Raw genomic sequence first — 18,534 nt, forward strand, 5'->3', positions numbered from 1 at the left:
TGTTCATAAAGTACATACACTAATAGGAATGTTCCTATACTACCCACACGAATACGAATTGGAATGGGCTAGAAGTATACACACCAATAGGAATGTTCATTTTATTCACACACCAATAGGAATCTTCATAAAATACATACACCACTAGGAATGGGCAAGAAATACACTAACCATTAGCAATGTTAATGAAAAACACACACCGATAGGAATGTTCCTGAAATACACACACCAATAGGCATACTCAAGACATATACACACCAATAGGAATTTTCATTAAATACACACACGAATACGAATGGTCATAAAATACACACGCCACAAGGAATGTTGATCACCTGAAGAAGGAATATTATGCATATTTGTTTGTTTGTTTGGTGTTCAATACCGCACTCAGTAATGTTCCAGCTATATGACAGCGGTCTTTAACTATGCGAATAGGAATGTTCCTAAAATACACCATACAAGACCTATTCTACCCCGGATCTTCACGGGTCTAATATTAAGCATAAAGTCACAAAAGGTGTATTCCTCATCATAAAGAAGTTGACATTCACGAATACATTTAGTCTCTCTTATGTGTATCACTTTAAAACGCAACAAGTCCTCAGCAACTCATAACTTGCGGTAAAAGGCGACGATGCTTGTCGTAAGAGGCGACTAACGGGATCGGGTGGTCAGACTCGCTGACTTGGTTGGTGCATGTCGTCGTATTCCAATTATGTGGATCGATACTCATGATGTAAATCACTGGATTGAATGGCCCAGACTCGATTATTTACATACCGCTGTCATACAGCTGGAATATTGCTGAGTGTGGCGTTAAATAACAAACAAACAAATAATACCATTCAAAAGCTTCAAATTAATGTCTTGAAAAGTTTTAAGCTTGAGTGATGGTCTGATTGATTCCGCTATATTTGTACTCTACCCCCATCACTTTACTTTTATTGCGTTTCCATATTATAGTGAACCAGTGTGGGGACATCATCAGGAACCCTCAGTTCCCCCAGGCTCTCTCCTGTGGCAGCTGCATCTTCACCTGGATGACCCTATGCCGAAGAAGCTGATCAACCTCGCCCAACATGTTTTTTTTATCTCCCATTAACACACACCTGTAACAAATACACATTTTCCAAATTTTGACATAGTGTAACAAGTATAATGTAGGAGCGAAATGCTTTCAATGTTAAGATGAAATAAATGATATTTTCATAACTATTCATTTTTATCAATTTATGAGTGAGTGAATGCTGCTTTACGCTCATTCAGCGGTTTCCGCCTATGTTACGGTTTGTAACTCATCAAGTAGGTGCAAGGCACTCATTGTAAGATGCCACACAAATAGCCAGGCTGCACAGTTTTGCGTCCGATCCTCATTGTATATGTGCTCTTGAATGCGATGATGGGGTCAAATTCTGCCACGTGTCTTCATGTTTTATACGGGGCGGTCGGGTAGCCTAGTGGGTAAAGCGTTAGCTCGTCACGCCGAAGACCCGGGTTCGATTCCTGACATGGGTACAATGTGTGAAGCCCATTTCTCGTGTCCCCCGCCGTGATATTGCTGGAATATTGCTAATAGTGGCGTAAAACCATACTCACTCACTCATGTTATATACATGAACGTAGTGAGCGGGTATTTCCTCGTGCATAACATCTCTGTGGAATATTGGGATATGACATTTAGGCAAGAATTAGGCATCAGAACTGGCACCAAGTTTTACAGAAGCCTCAGCCTCGATGATCTGATACCGTTCAATGGTGGTCGCCTAGTCAATTCCCATCAAATGATTTACCACCTGATCTAGAAATTTAAGAGTCCAGTGAAACCGCCTCATCTGTCACATATTTAGATCTATGCATAAAAACTATCCACATTATTATATGAAAGTAGGGATGGCATGACTATTTGACAGTGATTCACAACACATGCTTATCATATAGTCGGAATCGTACCATCATTTTGTCAGCGGTGTAAAACAGTCATTGCAATTTGGCAATTTTGAAAATAAATCACTTATGTAAATTAAAACTTCGATGGTATAGACTCACCCCTTTCGTTGAAATGACCGACTGTAAGGTAACAACGTCTATCTCGAGAAGATATTCACTGGCAACAGTAGCTACATATATCCGTGCGGTTGTTATAAGTCACCGCTTCATCGTCAAGTAATGATATACGCATAGGTGTTTCACAGGAAGGTTGCTTGATAAATAGTTATCTGTCAGGGCAGGACTGACATGTCACGTTGCACTGCACACGACAAGAGGACGCATTTCCTTTTATAAAGAATCAGTAAAAACAAGTAACGAGAACTTTCAAACTATTTTCGTATATTTTTGTAAAATGTGAAAGGTTACATTCAAACACATTTCATTTGGTTGTGGTTGACCTCGTAATGCACTCCAACACTCTAGACTACCATGGAGAGCATCCTTTCATCCACGCATCGACCTGAAGGACAATGTGGGTGGGTATGGTGTCCATCCTACAAAGACTGCAACTACAACAACCTCACCAATACCATGCACCATAAGGACCATGTCAAACCTTTCATCTACCATTTCCTTCCGTCCATGTCTGTATGTGTGTCCGACAAACAGTTGGGTATGGAGCCCCACCTACAAAGCATTGCCACTGTGAACTACGTAGCGTACAGAAACAGCATCAAGGCATTGTGAAACCTGCAACTCCTATTTCCTTCTTCACATTTATATATATACCCTACCATTCCGTGTGTTCGATACAGTCCTGTGAGTAAGTATGTCTCGATCTGTGCTGGCATGTGTGATTATTCTGGTATGTATCGCCCTCTGTACTGGCCAAGGCCGGAGACTGACGAGATTCAGATTAGTCAGATCCGGCTTGATTGCCTCTTCAGACTGTCATCAAGTGTTCAATTCCACCAGCAACGATGGGTTTTGTGCTTCATACGGTACGTAAAATTAAGATTTATTCTGACTATGTGTCTTTATGGCGATTTTGATTTCCTTTTGGTTCATTTGTAGTGTTAACAAAACCGATTTAATGTACACCAAGCGAACAGTGTTCTGGCATAGAGTGTTGCATTTTACATTATATATACGAAGATGTTATTATCATTAATATAAATATTAATAACACTTATTAGCTTTGGCAATTGGTCATGTTTATATTTTATATACGTGTCTTGAATTTGTTTTTGAAAATGAACATCAACTGCTTGAAATTATATCTATGTCTTTACAAACATCATCGGTAAAAAGTGCCTTCAGTCGTCCACTATATCAGATAAAGCTTGACAGTTTTCTCGCACGAATGCACATAGCAATGACAGTGTTGTATGGAACCTGAATATTGTTTTCTCCCACAGTTAACGAGTGTGGCGACATCATCCGCACCCAACAGCTCCCTGAGGCAGTCACCTGCGGAGGATGTATTTTTTCATGGCTGTCCCTCTGCAACCAGTCAGGATGAAGATGTATCAAGATCCCTCATCACCATCAACCTCAGCTCCGTGACAGTCTATAATCGATGCATGATCCGTGATCCATGACAACACAAACTGATCGAACCGCTATTGTTTTATAACGTCATAGACATATTATTTGAATAATTGATGATGCTGTTATTTCTTTTATGTATTAACTTTATGGTTGTTACCAAAATATGATAAATTCACTGAAGCATGTTACATGAATAAACACATATGCCAGTTGCAACTTTTTCGTCATGTCGTTATACAGAGAATACATACCATTGTTCAGAGTTGCGTATCTTACAGTACAAGGATCTGCTCATTCTTGGTTCGAATTCAAGAGTCAACTTATACCAAAATTATGTATGGTGTGAAACCTTACATCTCCTTTTTCCATCTTCGCATTATTTGTATAAGTGACGATGTTGTTATTTCTTTTATGTATTTACTTTATGGTTGTTAAGCAAAATAAGATAAGCTCGCCAGCATCATAATTCACAATGTGGTAACCATCTACAACCTGCGTCACTTCGTGGTTATCCACCGTGATACATCTGAAATACTGTCAAAGTGGCGTTAAACTCGCACACACACCCACTCACTGTGTCATAAACACGATCTGACATGATGTGAGTCAGCAGTTTTACAACATCATTTCTTTGAATTACAGTCGTTGACTATCTGGATTGAGGTTAGAATAGGTCATCAGCACCCTACCCTACACCCTAAAAGTAAACGGCAACTAAAGGGATCGTGAGGCCAGGCTCGTATTCCAATTACGTGGATCGTGAGTGAGTGAGTATGGTTTTACGCCGCTTTTAGCAATATTCCAGCAATATCACGGCGGGGGACACCAGAAATGGGCTTCACACATTGTACCCATGTCGGGAATCGAACCCGGGTCTTCGGCGTGACGAGCGAACGCTTTAACCACTAGGCTACCCGACCGCCCCTTACGTGGATCGAACCTCATGATGTCAATCACTGGATTGTCTGGTCCAGACTCGATTATTTACAGACCGCAGTCATACTGCTGGTATATTGCTGAGTGTGGCGTTGCGCAACAAACAAATATAGCTGACACGCCGTGACGTGACTGAAATACTCCTCAAGCCAACTCACCCAATTTAGTAAGATCTAGTCAACACTGACTGAGACCTAGTTTTCCTGTGGCCATTTGCCAATGCACTCACAAAATCACGCATTATTGTATACGACCATGTATGACTACACTGCTCTGAACTGCACTCTTAACGTCCGCTCGTGTACAGCTGCAATACACAATAGTACATTGAAATAGGGGTAGCACGGATGTGAGCATTTCACACACTTAATCTTAACCAAATACGAACAAGAAGCTACTAAAAATAACACTACAGAGAAAGTGATAGAGTGTTAGGGAGGATCATGAACATAGCCGCTGTGGATTGTTTAAAAAACATTAAAAAATTATTAATAATCCAGAAAATACTGGAATAAGATAAGTGTGCCCCAGGTTAGTCCAATAAATTGTACGTTTTGAATTTGTATATTTTGAATATTTTGTGTCCATTAAGTCCTCACGGAGTAGGGTCTGCTAACGGTGCTTGGTCCCACTGGGCTTTAATTCGAATCCCAAGTTTGCACTGACAATGCTACTGTTTTTCAGCACCGTGCACGTGTTTATGGGGTGCACTAAAGTGACAATCTACTGGAACTTGCATCGGCCATTACTGCGGGCTTTCCCAACGTTAAGCTGACATGCATTGATTGACATCAATGAAAAACTTTCAAAGTGGCGTTGCATCGAAAAACCTCAATCACTAAAATTAATTACAGACGAATTGATACGTACGAACGATAAAAATAAGCATCCATCCCGTAGTATATTTTGTTTGGTATACTGTGAACCCGATAGACCATGGAACCTATCTACAGTCTACAGGCAGAAGTTACTAGGATCATATATTATCCTATTTTATAATAGTTTGATATGGTACAAGCTTATAACTCATTTTCGTAGAATATTCATTATGTATAGGTGGGAAAGTTGAGTGCCGATGGGCCCACATATACATTGTAAGCTTTTGTGAAGATATTATTTCCTTAAACTCACTGGCTTCGCCGTTATCGTGTTATCTTTGTACATTAATCCCACCTTGTGTTAACATAATCTACCATCCTGTATATACACACGCCTGGGGTAAAAGCTAACAAACGCTCCTATATTTTCAAATATCCTGAACTTTGACAGATTTAAACTTTTGGAAGCACTAACATACGACAATGATCCCATTTTAGTAAATGTCCCAGAAACCATTGCCACCTTATGACAAATCTCTAAAGGACAAATGTGTGTCCTGCTGGATGGGCACACTGGATCACATCACATGATTTAAGATTCAACGTCTTATCGGCAACATTTCAGCAATATCGTGACGATGATGTGAGGGAGTGGAAGAGGCAATGGAAAGGGTGCTCAAAACACAATTGAAACACAATAGAACAGGGTGCCGTTGTACAAAACAACCTTAACGCTACGACTGTCGTAAGTCTATGTTAAGGTATGGGAGTTACGATCACCTTAGCACTAAGATCGCTTTGTATAACGGCACCCAGGTACATAACAATCTGTGTTTCAGTATTACTATGTCACAAATAGAAGCGTTTCATCACAAAATTAATCCAGAATACGATTTTGAAAATAGGGAAATATAAATTAAGCGGTTCTTACCATTTCCAATTTGTTTATACCTATTACCTCAATACACATGTATTCTCTATTCGCCCATGAAGTAGCTAGAAGTAGTTAAGAAACAATTGAGAAGTGTTTACCAATTTACGTTTCATGTCTTTATGTTCTTCCAACTTCTAAATATCAAAGACTTCATATTTGTATAATAAAAATTGACAAATGAATTTCAAATTGAAATTCTGCTTTTAACATAACTAATGGTGAATATATCTATTTTTTTCATTCATCATTACTAGTGTCCAGTCGTTTGAAATCAGTTTGATCAGTGACTTTTGACCACAATGTTACAGTGCAATCATAAAAGGCCCAACCATCATCTTACAGCACAGAGTCATGCACTCCATCCATGACTAAACGACCAAGTTCACTGTTGGAAGCATGTTGCTTCAGGCGTCTTCCCTCACGTTGCAGAGTCAGTTCAAACAGCAGGAAGTGTATGATGCTCGTTTAACCGACCGTTTGAACATGCATTTCCTCCTCAGATACGATGTATATAAATGTTCACCTGAGTTCCAGTTGTTACTAAGATTATTTTTCTACGTAGAATATCATTCACTACACCATGGCACGGTCTCTGTTGGCGTGTGTGTTCCTACTGGTGTGCATCGCTCTCTGCGCTAGCCAAGGGAGAAGGCCAAGGCGACTTAGAAACTTGAGGACTGGATTCGCCAGTTCAGATGATTGTCAACAGTCTTTCAACGATACCCAAGGCTTTTGTGCTGCGTACGGTAAGAATCGTGGACTAAATTTTAAACATTTCTAATGCTACTTGTTCATTGTATCATTTGTATAATTTCAACGATACTCGACGATGGATCCATTTTATCACTTTCTATTATGAACACTCAAGCCAAAGTTTTATCCACAGTTGACCAATGTGGGGACATCATCCGCAACCCCCAGTTCCCCCAGGCAGTGTCGTGTGGGGGCTGTATCTTCACCTGGATGACCCAGTGTGGACAACCAGCAGGCAGGGGCTGAGTCAGGACCTAGATAGGATACTCCCAAATTTCGCTGCACCTTCCATGGACCACGAGAACGACAACGAAAAATACAACTCTTTTAATTTGTACCTCAACAATGATGAGTAAGTCAAAAAATCGAAGACCGAATGCTGAAATGCATGATGAATAAAAGAATGAAACTGATGAGAAACGGTTTCTTTTGTTCAATTTTACCCCAGCTGGGATTCCGGGTTAGAATTAGGCCCAGGCAAACTGTGTTTGTCGTTAGAGGCGCCGCGACTTAACGGATTGGGTAGATGGACTCGGTTACTTGGTTCATTTCGTGTTTTCGTACGATGTTCATATTATCAACCACTGGTCTATAAGCCCAAACTCGATTATTCACAGGCCGCCGACATAAAGCTGAAATATTGTTGAGTTTGGCGTTAAACAACAAACAAACAAACAAGCAAATAATAATTTGTTATTGCGATATTGAAGTATAGTGGTTCACGTGTAAGCTCATTACGCCGAAAATCCTCGTTCGAGTCCCAGCATTGGTGTAATTGTGGTGCCCCTTGGTGTTAGTATTGCTGAAATATTGCTAGAAATCTGCGTCCTTAACTAATAATTGTAACGGAATAAATCGTACAGCGATAATTCCAACTCAACATTGCACAGATTCAGATACATTTATAAAGGATGATATAAAATTATACGTGCTGTTCAACGGAGCAAAACGGGACAAAGAGTCAGAATTATTATAACTGAGTAATGATCTTTATAAAAAAAAAGTTTCGTTCGTTTAAATGGACCCAACTGATCTCGCCGCAATCATGGAAGGCAACAACGTTAGGTGGTCCCAGTAGGACTTTGACTGATGAAAGACAACATGCAGTCATCCAACAATATCTAACTGCACAGTTTGAACTGCTTCAACTTGTTTCACAAATGAATTTGAAATTCCTTATCGGGGTCGTGTATTTAGGAGGCTGTAAATTGCAATTAAAATGACCAAAACATGCATCGCAATTTCTACACAACTTTAAGTTTGTTGATTTACGCTGCGATCAGCAATGTTCCTGTTATCTTACGGTGGGTTGTAACTATTTGAGCCTCAACCACACCAACTACTGGTTGACAGCACCGTCCTACACAATAAGGGTACGATGACACAAAATCAACCAAGTCATCGAGCCTGCCCATCAGTTCCAAACATGTCTTACGACCAGAAATTAGGTTCCGGGACCTATTCTGGGCCGGGTTAAGACAAAATAGTATGATAGGTGACAAGCACTAAGAAATCCAACAATTACTGATTTAAGTGCCTTAGACTGTGCACCTGAAACATGCAGCTATATAACTTTGGTAGTTGTGTCATTCATATAAACCACCTCAACCTGTTACATGTAGATAACATATACTATGATCATATATCTACACGCGATTGTATTTGCCTGGATCAATTATAATTACGCAAACTATACATATTCCATAACAATGATACAGGTGAGGCACGTTAACAGTCCGTCCCAAAGTCTATATGATCCTGTCCATAAGCATCTTCCCGAGGCAGGAGCATTAACTGACTTCACTTTTATAGTCAGTTAACTCTCTTGTCTCGGGAAGATGGTCCATAAGGTTCCATCTCATCGGGGATACAATCTGCGCGTTTATGTGACTGTAACCAATAGTATGTCAATACATTGTTTGAGGTACTTAATGTATTACTAAACCTTTTTCATGTTAAAACGAATTTAATTATATATTACATATAGTAATTCAAATTAAGAAGATAAATCTCTCCAGTGAGGAAGCTGATTTAACGAGGAAGTGGAAAAAACACATTGTCAAAAAGTGTTCATATGTTTCGTTCGAGATGTTGAATAATATTGACATTCGTAAAGATGCTCGCTTTCGTTAAAGACTTTACAAATACTGAACCTGCTGTGGCGAGTTTTTCTCACGAAGCACATATATCCTGATACATCACAGGACTTTATCATCCATAGCATTCGTCCATGAAATGACATTGCAGTGAATTGAACCTGTGTTATGAGCGACAAATAGGGCCTAAGGTAAATATATGATGAGTGTGGGTATTAAAATCTATGACAAGACAGCTGCAACTTAAGGTATTCATGATCAGCTGATACGTGTGATGTATCCAAACACGTTGGAGATCTTTGTCAATCGTTTGGCATAAACACATACCGTATTCGTCGTAATAGGCGCCCCGCTCTAATAAGCGCCCGTGGCGATATTTGCTAATATATTGGCTAGTGAACATCACAATTAGCACCATTTCCAATTGATCAATGTACACAAGACTTACTTATTCGTGTATATATGTGTATATCGTGTGTTATATGCACCCTTAATTATGGGCACTTAAATTCTCAAAAATATATCTATCGTGTAATACACACATGTTCTTCTTTTATATCTTTTCAGGATGTCAGCATAAACCACAACATTTACAATCTTTCAACTCTGTTTTTTTTCACCAAAATTATATTCTAACAAGAGCCCCCTTTTTCTAATTTTGAGAGCACCCTGGGTGCTTATTACGTCGAATACGGTACGCGTTCCTTGATTTGGGCAGATTTTCGTACCTGTGCTTCGCCCCGACTGTGATTCTTTGTCTGTCAGCACCTTGTCCGTGCTTGTGGGTTTTACCAAAGAGGTAAGACCAGGCATCACTTTGGGCTTTCCTCCCGAATCAAGCGTGAATACTGTTCAATACAACTAATTAAATCATTTTAACTTGGGATCTGTACCGTGAAGATTCCGGGTTCACTTGGAAACGACCAAGTTCACTGTTGGAAGCATGTTGCTTCAGACGTCTTCCCTCACGTTGCAGAGTCAGTTCAAACAGCAGGAAGTGTATGATGCTCGTTCAACCGACCGTTTGAACATGCATTTCCTCCTCAGATACGATGTATATAAATGTTCACCTGAGTTCCAGTTGTTACTAAGATTATTTTTCTACGTAGAATATCATTCACTACACCATGGCACGGTCTCTGTTGGCGTGTGTGTTCCTACTGGTGTGCATCGCTCTCTGCGCTAGCCAAGGGAGAAGGCCAAGGCGACTTAGAAACTTGAGGACTGGATTCGCCAGTTCAGATGATTGTCAACAGTCTTTCAACGATACCCAAGGCTTTTGTGCTGCGTACGGTAAGAATCGTGGACTAAATTTTAAACATTTCTAATGCTACTTGTTCATTGTATCATTTGTATAATTTCAACGATACTCAACGATGGATCCATTTTATCACTTTCTATTATGAACACTCAAGCCAAAGTTTTATCCACAGTTGACCAATGTGGGGACATCATCCGCAACCCCCAGTTCCCCCAGGCAGTGTCGTGTGGGGGCTGTATCTTCACCTGGATGACCCAGTGTGGACAGCCAGCAGGCAGGGGCTGAGTCAGGACCTAGATAGGATACTCCCAAATTTCGCTGCATCTTCCATGGACCACGAGAACGACAACGAAAAATACAACTCTTTTAATTTGTACCTCAACAATGATGAGTAAGTCAAAATTCGAAGACCGAGTTGAAGCCATCTGCTGAAATGCATGATGAATAAAAGAATGAAACTGATGAGAAACGGTTTCTTTTGTTCAATTTTACCCCAGCTGGGATTCCGGGTTAGAATTAGGCCCAAGCAAACTATGTTTGTCGTTAGAGGCACCGCGACTTAACGGATTGGGTAGATGGACTCGGTTACTTGGTTCATTTCGTGTTTTCGTACGATGTTCATATTATCAACCACTGGTCTATAAGCCCAAACTCGATTATTTTCAGGCAGCCGACATAAAGCTGAAATCTTGCTGAGTGTGGCGCTAAACAATAAACAAACAAATAATCACCTGATATTGCGATGTTGAAGTATAGTGGTTCACGTGTAAGCTCATTACGCCGAAAATCCTCGTTCGAGTCCCAGCATTGGTGTAATTGTGGTGCCCCTTGTCTTAGTACTGATTTTTTTCTAGAAATCTGCGTCATATCATAATTAGTCCTTACCTAATAATTGTAACGGAATAAATCCTACAGCGATAATTCCAACTCAACATTGCACAGATTCAGATACATTTATAAAGGATGATATAATATTTTACGTGCTGTTCAACGGAGCAAAACAGGACAAAGAGTCAGAATTATTATAACTGACTGATGATCTTTATGAAAAAAAACTTTCGTTCGTTGAAATGGACCCAACTGAGCTCGCCGCAATTATGGAAGGCCAGAACGATAGGTGGTCCCGGTTGGATTGTGACTGATGAAAGACAACATGCAGTCATCCAACAATATCTAACTGCACAGTTTGAACTGTTTCAACTTGTTTCACAAATGAATTTGAAATTCCTTATTGGGGTCGTTTACTTAGAAGGATGTAAATTGCAATTAGAATGACCAAAACATGCATGGCAATTTCTACACAATTTTAAGTTTGTTGATTTACGCTGCGATCAGCAATGTTCCTGTTATCTTACGGTGGGTTGTAACTATTTGAGCCTCAACCACACCAACTACTGGTTGACAGCACCGTCCTACACAATAAGGGTACGATGACACAAAATCAACCAAGTCATCGAGCCTGCCCATCAGTTCCAAACATGTCTTACGACCAGCAATTAGGTTCCGGGGACTTATTCAGAGCCGGGTTTAGACAAAATAGTATGATAGGTGACAAGCTCTAAGAAATCCAACAATTACTGATTTAAGTGCCTTAGACTGTGCACCTGAAACATGCAGCTATATAACTTTGGTAGTTGTGTCATTCATATAAACCACCTCAACCTGTTACATGTAGATAACATATACTATGATCATATATCTACACGTGGTTGTATTTGCCTGGATCAATTTTAATTACACAAACTATACATATTCCATAACAATGATACAGGTGAGGCACGTTAACAGTCCGTCCCAAAGTCTATATGGTCCTGTTTATAAGCATCTTCCCGAGGCAGGAGCGTTAACTGACTTCACTTTTATAGTCAGTTAACTCTCTTGTCTCGGGAAGATGGTCCATAAGGTTCCATCTCATCGGGGATACAATCTGCGCGTTTATGTGACTGTAACCAATAGTATGTCAATACATTGTCTGAGGTACTTAATATATTACTAATCCTTTTTTCACGTTAAAACGAATTTAATTATATATTACATGTTTAGTAATTCAAATTAAGAAGATACATCTCTCCAGTGAGGAAGCTGATTTAACGAGGAAGTGGAAAAAACACATTGTCAAAGAGTGTTCATATGTTTCGTTCGAGGTGTTGAATAATATTGACATTCGTAAAGATGCTCTCTTTCGTTAAACACTTTACAAATACTGAACCTGCTGTGAAGAGTTTTTCTCACGAAGCACATATATCCTGATACATCACAGGACTTTATCATCCATAGCATTCGTCCATGAAATGACATTGCAGTGAATTGAACCTGTGTTATGAGCGACAAATAGGGCCTAAGGTAAATATATGATGAGTGTGGGTATTAAAATCTATGCCAAGACAGCTGCAACTTAAGGTTTAAATGATCAGCAGATGCGTGTGATGAATCCAAACACGTCAGAGAGATCTTTGTCAATCGTTTGGCATAAACACATACCGTATTCGTCGTAATAAGCGCTCCGCTCTGATAAGCGCCCGTGACGATATTTGCTAATATATTGTCTAGTGAACAATCACAATTAGGACCCTTTCCAATTGATCAATGTACACAAGACTTAATTATTCGTGTATAATACGCACTCGTGTGTTATATGCACCCTCAATTATGAGCAATTAAATTCTCGAAAATATATCTGTCATGTATAATACACACAGATTCTTCTTTTATATCATTTCAGGATGTCAGCATAAACCACAACATTTACAACCTTTAAACTCTTTTTTTTAACCAAAATTATTTTCTAACAAGAGCCCCCGTTTTCTAATTTGGAGAGCGACCTGGGCGCTTATTACGTCGAATACGGTACGCGTTTCTTTGATTTGGGCAGATTTTCGTACCTGTGCTTCGCCCCGACTGTGATTCTTTGTCTGTCAGCACCTTGTTTTACCAAAGAGGTAAGACCAGGCATCACTTTGGGCTTTCCTCCCGAATCAAGCGTGAATACTGTTCAATACAACTAATTAAATAATTTTAACTTGGGATCTGTACCGTGAATTATCCGGGTTAGAATTGGTCTTCAGCGACCCATGCTTGTCGTAAAAGGCGACTAACGGGATCTTGTGTTCAGGCTTGCGTAGATCGATTCTTATGATGTCAATCACTGAATTGTCTGGTCCAGATTCGGATATCTACAGACCGCCGTCATTTAGCTGAAATATTGCTGAGAGCGGCGTTAAACAAAGAAGCAAACAAACGATCATGTGGGATCTGTTTGCCATCTGTTTGGCTCTCTAACTAAGCTTGAGTAACGCTGAAACCGACTCAGAATTAAGGAAGACTTCAGAATTAAGGTAATATTAAGGTGTGTATGTATTTATGTCACGTCAATGACTAACTCATGATCAAGCAAATTCTTATACTTAAAATTGATAGATGATGTGTACATCACTGGATAGTCATTTCTATCATAATTTTAAATACATGCCTTGCATATTCACCCCGTGCTGATGTACCGCTTCTTGAAAAGCATTTCATTTATGTTTTGTGTCAGTTTGATGTGAGGGGACAGCCCGAACTGATCCATGTCTTTGACGTGTACCACTTCACTGAAACTCAAGAGCACGGGTATGATGCTAAAAACCTTCAAACATAACGAGGGCGAAACAGGATTCGAACCCATGATCATTGGTTTCTGGTATGTTATTAAGAGTGAGTGAGTGAGTATGGTTGTACGCCACTTTTTAGCAATATTCCAGCAATATCATCTCGGGGTACACGAGAAATGGGCTTCACACATTGTTCCCATGTCGGAAAGCAAACCTGGGTATTCGGCGGGACGAGCGAACGCTTTAAACACTGGGCTACCAGACCGCCTCGATCTTATTAAGAAACCATTCCGATCACAATATGGAATAATATTCGAATTGGACAATAAGAAGCTTCAAAAACACATATATCAAATTCAATTTTTGGAAACATTCCTACAAGTGTATCCTGCTTTTTATGAGAAGGTGTGACTGACCTTATGTTGCGCATGTTTTGATACTCAGAATGGTAAAATTATCTACTAAATTTCTATCCAGATTTTCGAATGAATGTTTGATCTGTACATATACTCCGAAAAAACACATTGTACATCATTCATGATGCATCTTCCACGATGCATCCTTCGAGTTTTAGCAATATTCCAGCAATATCACGGCGGGGGACACGAGAAATGGGCTTCACACATTGTACCCATGTCGGAAATTGAACCCGGATCTTCGGCGTGACGAGCGAACGCTTTAACCACTAGGCAACCCGACCGCCCCGATGTAATTAAGAAATCATTCCGATCACAAAAAGGAATTATGTACTGTGTGGACATGTTGGTTCTCAGTTCATTAACACATGGTACGAAACTATTAGAATCCGATCTCGTTCTATTATCCATTATTCAATTATTTCCTCTGTCAAAAGACGTCCATGATGGATACGCATGACTGTCAGAAATGTAATGTAGTGTGTTTCATTGCCATGACAGATAACTGTTGTCATATGAAAAGATCGGGTGGTCTATAACTTCTTTTGATGAATAGATATTAACATTGTTACGTGTCGACTTCAAAATTGAAAGAATAAGTAAACCAAGAAATCTATCTTAAAGAATTCCGTGTTGAATCAACAAATAGCAGAAAATGTTATACAATTATAAGTGGATTCTGTAATCAACTAGGTTTACGAATCAATACAAACTACTTCAAAGTAATTACAGTGGCAGTACACAATAGAGTGACAGTACAAAATTCAATGGGTATACAATTACAGTGGCAATGTAAAAGACAATAGCAGTGGTAATAGCAATAAAATCAGTGATGATAACATTCACCAGGCAGCAACAGTGTCAAGCTTCCAAAATAGACATAGGCTGGATATCCACAGTGAAAATACAAGCTTCACACAACCGCTGGTCTTGATGTAATGTGAGATGAGAGAGGCATGCTTCTGCCCACTTATATAGTATAATTACACTCAAGAGCGTATACCATGCTGGATTAGTCAATTGCTGTTCTAAAACGATTTCAGATTACACTTGACTCTTAGAGCATCAAGATAAATAGTAGAGCATCGAGTATAGTAAATTCACACCACTGCTTACATTAGATAATAATACAGCCCTGAGAACTAATTATTGTTTAATCACAATGTTATGAACGTCTACTTAATCTTAACGCTGATACACTTACATCATTTTTTAACAATGAATGACACTGCCATATATCAACATGTATTAGAACAGTTTGTTTCAAGCTGTGACGGGAGCACAATTTTTCGTTCATGTCATGTCTAATCCTACCTCATGCAGACTTGGTATGTGTGCCATTTAACTTCAAAACCATTTCCGTGTTTACACTGTATGGATGCACAGTTTAATACATTAATCTATATCAGTCTGATATATCGATGACAAACTGCAGCATATTTCTTTGTGGTTTACCCTTCTATGGTATGATAGTTATTGTTATTGTTTCATCAGATGACACCCGATCCTGCATCTACGCAGTGATGCGGTTCCCAAATGAAATGATTGGAACCGTGAGGTATTTCTGCATATAACACCTGGCCATTGCAGTCATGCTGGTTGCATGTTGTTGTGATGCACACTGCAGGAGGCCCCGGTAGGTCCTTAACGCCCGTGTTTAAGGCGTATGCCCGTCAGCTGTACAGATATATAAACGACATCCTCAAGTCTTTGCACATTATTGACTTCTGTTCTGAGCAGTTTGTGTATTTCTTCTGTAACCATGTCCCGTCCACTTTTTACCATTGTCCTTCTGTTGGTCGGCATCATTGCGCTCCAGTCTACCGAGGGTCGTCGACGATTCAAGAAGACACGCAAAACTGGTTTCATGGGTACGAAGGACTGTGAAGAAGCATTTGGCTCTGCCGCCAAGGATCATAATTCTGCTGCTGGCAAGGAACAGTTCTGTACCACGTATGGTAAGAACGTTTATGACCAGATCTATCTACCTATCGATCTGTTTATCTATATACTCGTGTAATAATAATAATAATAATAATAATTGAATGAGTGCGTGAGTATGGTTTTATGCCGTTTTTAGCAATATTCCAGCAATATCACGGCGGGGGACACCAGAAAGTGGCTTCACACATTGTAACTATGTCGGGAATCGAACCCGGGTATTCGGCGAGCGACGAGCGAACGCTTTAACCACAAGGCTACCCGACCGCCCCAATAATATTTGAGTATGACTGCCAATGAGTCATTATATTATTCTCAGAGGGATTAGGTGAGTTTGGTCTTAAGCTTTATCGCCTTTATCGACAGTATTTCTGTAACATCAGGGCGTATCTCCTTAATCTGCCCGGAGAGCGGTGAGTCGGTAGTTAGGTCTCATTGTACTTGTTACCCTGCCTGGCGCGCGCCTTTAAGGAGTTATATGTCAGCGGTTTATGTCCATGTTAAACCACGGCATATGATATCCCAGTGGGCGAGCACAATAAAACATGCATTCGTCCGGACTAGTTGAGCAGCCACACATCCACGTGCATGCAGGTCGCTGTGGAATTGCAATAATCTATAACGAGACAGTAAACCTCATCACCCCACTTCACCTCATCTCACTCCTTATAATGTGTGCGGAAAGCCAGGTGTGATTACGTTTATCCCCTGTGTAGAGTTACGTCCCTTCGACAGGGCAGGATCCTATTGTCATGAAATGGAATCCCAGATTTGATCTGAATATGACCTTTTGTTTCTCAACCATAATCCTGTAAGTTCAGCCAACCTAATCGTCTAGACCTACATCACTTCGGGCTTTCCTCCTACAGTAGGGGCCGTGTGGTAGCCTGGTTGTAAAAGACCGGGTTCGATTCCCCACAAGTGTACAATGTATGATACCCTTAAGTTTTCTGGTCACTGCCTCGATATGTCTGGAATAGGGCACTAAAGGCGGCGTAAAACCATACTTTCTCCCTCCCTCTTCACAGTAAGCTAACACGCCTTGATATAACTGAACTACTGTTAATAGTGTCGTTTACGCAACTCAACGCTCACTTGCCTCGAGAAGCACGACAACTATTCCTGGTGTAGGTAAATATGCCTCAAACACAGCTTTTTTAGGGGAAACTGGCCGCCACTATATGTTTGTCCAGAGTCAGATCAGAGCTGTAAAATATTAGCTAAAATTATTGCACATGGGATCAAATAGATATCCTGTACAGTGTCATTACTTCCTTAAAAAGCTAGATGAGAAAGGTAAGCACAGTTGGGTGACAGATCTTAAAAGTTGTTTTATATGTTAATGGTTTTTCATATGTCTGGAACTACCAAAATGTTGGTGATGTAAATATTTTGTTGTATCAATTTCAGGAAAGACTAAAAGATGTTGCCTCTCAAAATTGGTTTGCAAAATTGTCTGCTTCCAAATATTTATCTCATAATTCAAATGTTAAATCTTTGCTGAATGTAGAAAAATATATTGATTCTTTGCAGGATAAATCTCTCAGAAGAACCTTTTGTAAATTTAGGATTAGCTTACATAATTTTGATGTTCAGTTTCTACGTAAAACTCCCTCATATAATGAAAATAGTGTATGTAGATATTGTAACAAGGGTTGTATTGAAAATGAAGATCATGGCTTTTTTACTTGTGATTATTACCAGACTTTACGGAAACATTATATTACTCAACTACAGGATATGTATGACGGTTACCTGTCACTTCCAAATATTCTTAACTGCAAAAATGTCAATGTATACCTGTATAAGATATTTAAATTTTGAAAAACGTGACTACATTTATATTGTACTGACATTGTAATATAGGCCATATGGCCCACATTACCGAATAAATCTGTCTGTCTGTCTGAAAACGATTATGTGTAGTATGTACAAAAGCCGTCTCAATTGTTTCAGTGAACCTGTGTGGCGACATCATCCGCACCCCTCTGTTCCCCGAAGCCGTGAAGTGTGGAGGCTGCATCTTCGCCTGGATGACACACTGCACAAATCCTCCCCGCGGTTGACGCAAGAGTCACGTACAACCTTACAGGAGCGTGACTGCCGTCTTAGCTAACAGTTTAAGATAGCATGATCTTAACAACCCATAGGTTTGTTTTGTAAAGAAACGTTTCAGCTTGATGTGTATCTAGACTATGCTCTGATGTTACTAACTTGGGCGTGACTGCTTAAAGGAAAATTATTTTGTTTCTCTATTCATTTACGAAGTTAATGCTCTTAACATTTGAATAAACCATGTCAATATT

The 18,534-nt window shown here is 39.7% G+C and overlaps 1 protein-coding gene across 1 annotated transcript; it reads left to right on the plus strand.

The window, feature by feature from the left end:
• The first annotated feature begins 15,729 nt into the window (after nt 1–15,729).
• Nucleotides 15,730–18,534, plus strand: LOC124116229. The gene is made up of 2 exons (XM_046477483.2): nt 15,730–16,245; nt 18,185–18,534. Exons 1-2 carry the CDS (start codon nt 16,050–16,052, stop codon nt 18,292–18,294), a joined length of 306 nt encoding a protein of 101 aa, XP_046333439.1. The 5' UTR covers nt 15,730–16,049; the 3' UTR covers nt 18,295–18,534.

Source organism: Haliotis rufescens, unplaced genomic scaffold, assembly GCF_023055435.1.
Source record: "Haliotis rufescens isolate VD_foot unplaced genomic scaffold, xgHalRufe1.0.p SCAF_19, whole genome shotgun sequence".
NCBI classification, from domain to species: Eukaryota; Metazoa; Mollusca; class Gastropoda; order Lepetellida; family Haliotidae; genus Haliotis; species Haliotis rufescens.

Bases quoted from the DNA above. Each gene is read 5' to 3' on its own strand.
- LOC124116229 (XM_046477483.2), top strand. From the start codon at position 16,050: ATGTCCCGTCCACTTTTTACCATTGTCCTTCTGTTGGTCGGCATCATT. The intron at 16,246-18,184 runs GTAAGAACGTTT...CAATTGTTTCAG, and splicing joins ACAGTTCTGTACCACGTATG to TGAACCTGTGTGGCGACATC.